The sequence below is a fragment of the Camponotus vicinus genome, unplaced genomic scaffold (genome assembly GCF_025532165.1).
Source record: "Camponotus vicinus isolate PSW18456_S1 unplaced genomic scaffold, iyCamVici1.0 SCAF_2, whole genome shotgun sequence".
In the NCBI taxonomy this organism is placed as follows: domain Eukaryota; kingdom Metazoa; phylum Arthropoda; class Insecta; order Hymenoptera; family Formicidae; genus Camponotus; species Camponotus vicinus.
In genome coordinates, this window is record NW_028141956.1 from 18099496 (window position 1) to 18105154 (window position 5659).

The following is a 5659-nucleotide window of genomic DNA, read 5'->3' on the forward strand; positions in this document are numbered from 1 at the left end:
AAAGAGGAAATAGATAAACAAATCGAAGAACTTCTAAACAACGACGTCATTAAACCCTCAGATTCCCCCTATAACTCCCCCTTATGGATCGTCCCTAAGAAACCCGATTCCAAGGGCAACAAAAGATGGCGCATGGTAATAGATTATCGCGCTCTAAACGAAAAAACCATAGGCGACGCGTATCCCCTCCCGAACATTACGGAAATACTAGACCAACTGGGAAGTGCGAAGTACTTTAGTGTGTTTGACCTTGCATCAGGGTTCCACCAAATACCAATGCACGAAGCACACGCGAAAAAGACCGCGTTCTCCACCCCCCACGGACATTACGAATTCAACCGTATGCCCTTCGGTCTAAAAAACGCGCCCGCGACATTCCAACGCCTGATGGATCAGGTATTATCGGGACTACAAGGCATAGAGCTCTTCGTGTATCTCGATGATATCGTACTATACGCGAGCTCCCTGCGTGAACACGAGCTCAAGTTCGATAAATTAGCGGAAAGATTAAAGAGAGCTAACCTAAGATTACAGCCCGATAAGTGCGAATTCCTAAGAAAAGAAGTCGGCTATCTAGGGCACATTATCAGCGATAAGGGAGTGAAACCGGACCCCGAGAAGGTCCGCGCGGTTAAAGAATTCCCCAGGCCGAGACATGCAAAAAACATTAAACAATTCCTAGGCCTCGCGGGATACTACCGTCGTTTCATCCCGAATTTTTCCAAACTCGCGCACCCCCTCACGGAATTATTAAAAAAGGACAAGGAATTTAATTGGAATCCAGAACAAGAGCAATCATTCACAACCCTCCGTGACTCCCTTTGCACACAACCCATCCTACAATATCCCGACTTCACCAAAGCATTCGTGCTCACGACAGACGCCTCGGGATACGCCATAGGCGGAATCCTGAGCCAAGGTGTCGTCGGAAAAGATCTACCCATCGCGTACGCATCGCGTTTACTCAACAACGCAGAGCAAAATTATTCCACGATAGAAAAAGAACTCCTCGCCATCGTGTACTGTGTCAATCACTTCCGACCCTATCTGTATGGACGGAAGTTCGTGTTAGTAACGGACCACAAACCGCTCGTGTGGTTACATTCGGTAAAAGACCCCACTTCGCGACTCGTACGCTGGCGTTTAAAACTAGCGGAATACGAATACGAGGTAATGTACAAAGCGGGAAAAACCAATGTAAACGCGGACGCACTCTCGCGAAATCCGACCCCCACACCTGCCGCGAAAACCCAACAAATCCTAATCCTCGAAAACGATCCTATATCATCCGACTCAGATGAATCTTTATTTTCCGCAGTGCCAAAACCAGGCACTAGAGAGACCGGCACACCAATCAATGCGGAGGGAACGCCCTCGACCTTACCCTGCAACCAGCTAAACGAAGCTGAGGAGTACGCGAACAGCGAAAGCGAGGCTAACGCCGAAAGCGACGCGGAATCCGAAAGTAGCACAGAGTCCGATGACGACGAACGACCGTTTGAAAATCCAAATGAACCCGCTATCATACGAAACCCAGTGGGACCTAACGTAATAACGATACCTGATAACTTCACGACACGACGCGACAACTTAGTTATTTTTACCACGCAACAAGGCATTCCGATCGACCAAGGGGCTCGCATGCTTGCAGACACTAAGTCGCTCCCTCTAATTAAAAATGCGACGCTAGGCAGAGCCCGAGTCGACCGGAATGGCTCGCGACGCATTATATCACTAATCATTAAAGATAGAGTATCAGGAATCACGGAAAAAGAAATCGTGAAGGAAACGATGCATTCCTTGCTAGACGTCGTCACCGAACTTGGCCTACAATCTATCTCTATCGCCAGAGGTAACGTTGACAATGTACCTTGGGAAACGGTGTATATGCAACTCACCCGAACCCTAAGCGAAACTAGTATTAGAATCTTTATTTGTAAGAATGAAATTACGATACCCCCAGAAGAGAGTAGGCAACAGATCCTGTCGGAAAATCACTGTTCTGCCGTCGGCGGACACAAGGGCGTCACGAAAACATATAGACGAGTAAAGAAAAAGTATTTTTGGTCGAGAATGAAAGCCGACGTCCAATCATTCATAAAAAACTGCCGTGCTTGTCAACTAAAAAAGTTAGTAAGAACAAAAACTCGGCAACCCATGGTGCTTACGGACACCCCTGACTCCGCCTTCGACAAAATCTCCATGGATATCATGGGCCCATTACCAACGACACAGTCAAAAAACTGTTACATACTTACTATACAGGACCTCCTAACTAAGTACTCGCTCGCGATACCGCTCCAACACGCCGGAGCCATAGAAGTAGCCGACGCGCTCACCAACGAGTTTATATGCACATTCGGTGCTCCCAAAGCAATCCTAACCGACCAAGGATCGCATTTCTTAAATAGCCTTATGCGAAACATAGCACGTAAGTTTAGAATTAAGCATTACAGAACCACAGCGTATAGACCACAAGCCAATGGCTCGGTCGAAAGATCGCACCAAGTCTTGTGGGAATACCTGAAGCAGTTCGTGGATAAAAATAACGAATGGGATAAGTGCCTAAAGTTAGCGTCCCTCTCTTACAACACTAGCGTCCACGAAGGCACTCAGTACACACCGCATGAACTCGTGTTTGGTAAAACCGCGCGGACCCCTGCGAGCGATCCCGTTACTGCGGATACGACCAACGAGAGTTACGCGGAATATCTTACAACACTTTTCAACAGCATCAAAGACGCACAAACTATCGCACGCGAAAACCTAATGCGCGCCAAAGAAAAATCCAAAAGATACTATGATCGTAGAATTAGGACGCGTAATTTTAAGATAGGCGATAACGTATACCTCCTTAAAGAACCCTCGAAAGGGAAGCTAGGGGACCAGTACGTAGGCCCCTACAAAATATTAGAGGTTCTCAAGAGCCACAATGTAAGACTAGCAATAAGCGCTACCAGGACCCGTATAGTACACGCAGACAAGCTCAAACACTCACCGCATCGCGCCCCCATTACGGAGGCCTCCCCCACTCCAGAGCCGCTATATCAAAGGAAGTCGGACGGAGGACCGACCACAACTCAATCAAGCGCAGCACCATGAACATTGCCACCGTCACCATGGAAATCTTAGCGCATGCCATTGCCCTAATCCTGTTGTTACCTGCCGCATCATACTGTCTAATCGGATACGACTGCGGGGGACAAGGATTAAATATAACGTCATTATCGCTCCTAGACATCGGTAAATGCGCCGTCGACAACATAGAACCTAAGAGGGAAGCCACCTACGTACAGCTGTTACAAATGTCAACCCATGACCACACACACGTGATGCAGTGCAAAGTCGAAGTCGACCGCACGATATACTATTGTGGAATGCACTCGCACGTCTCGATAGTCCGAGGAGGACGCCGCCAATACACAATAGAACTCACCGAATCCATCTGCAAAAAGCTGCAAGACACGGGAACCATCGACATAGGAACAGGTCAACGAAGCATCCTCCAGTCATTCAAGAGGAACAGCACGGACGTGCGAAGCGTCACCCTCGCCGGCACCACCAGCATGGACGGAAGTTGCACCGGAACTCAATACGGAGATGCCTATGGAACATGGGAAAGTGCTGTCGTCCAGGCCGTCGTAAAAGTAACTCTTCGGAACTTCGACGCGGTCATCGATAGAAACACTAACGAGTTGATCCTACCATCCGGGGTGCACTGCAAAGCACTCACGGGAGAATGCATGGACCACGACGGCTCGGAGACCTACTGGACTATCACGCCAAGGGACAGCTGCCACTTCGACCAATACGACGTGCTATACGAGGGCCCAGCCGATAAACTCACGGCACAGACAAACACCGAGACGCCAACCGTTTACACAGTGACAACGAAGGAAACGACCTTCGCCCTCACCAAAACCACTGAGATGACACTGTGTGGCTACAAACTCATGCTGACGGAACACCCAAAATTATTCGTACTAGAAACAGAAAAGGGAAGAACATTCAAAATCCGCACAAGAATATCCGTCAGTAACTTAGACATTTTCTCGTATGTAAATTCTAAATTTATATACGTAGAAAAACATATTAAAACACAACTGACGCGACTCTACCGCGACATAATGGAACAAAAATGCGCGCTCGAAAAAGAAATATTACAAAACGCGCTCTCGCTCGCCAGTTTCGCCCCTGACGAAATGGCGCATCGAATAATGAAGGCACCTGGATACACCGCAGTCATGGCGGGAGAAGCTCTACACCTGGTCAAATGTCTAGCTGTAGAATGCCGAGTACGACCAACGGACGTCTGCTATAACGAAATCCCGATAACGTACAAAAATCAATCATTATTCATGCTACCGAGGACAAGGATACTCACCAAAAAAGGAACGCCGAGGGACTGCAACGAATTCCTGCCAGTTATGTACAACATACACGGCAGCTGGTACCGCCTGATGCCACGACCACAAGAGGCGGCGGCACCTTCGATCATCCAACCGCTCACGAAACCCACCTGGAAATACGTGAGCCCCTCCTCTCTCGCCACCAGCGGCATCTATACCAGCGAAGATTTAGACAGACTCCGCGACCACATAATGTTCCCTATGGAAAAACCTTCGATGCTGAATACAATAGCAAGAGGGGCCATGGGACGAGAAATACCAGCAGGAAGTATATCCATGCTAAACCTGCTAGACGAAAAATCCTTGGACCAGATCGCGGAGAACGCAGGGCAAAAATTGTGGACAGGATTTATCACATTCGGATCGGCCAGCGCAGGTGTGATCGGAATTTTCATAATAATCCGATTAATAAAGCTAATCGTGGACACCATCATCCACGGATACGCATTGCATTCGATATACGGATGGAGCCTGCATCTACTGGGAGCGGTATGGACTTCAATGACGAACCTGCTCCTGTACACAGGATCACCAAGACGACGAATGGACGACGAGAATCAGCGATCCTCCAAACCCCTTTCGACGCCAGAAAATCAGCCCCCTAAAGCCCTCCCAATAACCGAAGACATTCGACCAACCCCCATAGAGCCCCCAATAAGTGAAGTGCGTGACTACCGAGAACTTCGAAAACTTTTGAACGAAAACGTGTAGTGCACACAAAATAGTTCTAAGCATATTATACATAGAATATAAGAGCGTGCGAAATAATTTACATTACTTTAGATTATACATGGAAAATGTTGGAACATCGTCCAACATTTTCATCTAAGGGGGGAGGTGTTACATCCCGCGCCTGATTTTTCCACGAACTTTCATGTAAATCTTCTAAGTTTCTTTCAGCGCATTTGAAAAGCGCGCCAAGGCGCGCTATGACACCGAACTCCGACTAGCGGCCAAGCGCGGCACTGCGTTAGATTTAAGCCTCCGCCAAGCGCCCAGAGATGGCGCTCAGCTAGGGCCCCTCTCTCTCCAAGCTCCCCACTTTCGACCGCCGCAGCAGTCGAGCCGCCGAAATCGAGGGACCTCGGAGCGGGCCCAGACTCAAGCAGTCTAACTCGCGACACCGAACCGACAAGTCCTAAGCTGGACTCTAACTCTAATTCCATATCATAATCTTAACTCAAATTCCAAGTTCATTATAAATTCATTCTCGAATCTAAGTGCTAGTTTAAATATATTACATTTTGTGT

At 48.1% G+C, this 5659-nt stretch overlaps 1 protein-coding gene across 1 annotated transcript; it reads left to right on the top strand.

Moving 5' to 3' along the window:
- The first annotated feature begins 4127 nt into the window (after positions 1–4127).
- LOC145967383 (uncharacterized) lies at positions 4128–5267 on the top strand. The gene has a single exon (XM_083092230.1). It carries the CDS (start codon positions 4128–4130, stop codon positions 5118–5120), a length of 993 nt encoding a protein of 330 aa, XP_082948356.1. The 3' UTR covers positions 5121–5267.
- Positions 5268–5659: the final 392 nt, after the last annotated feature.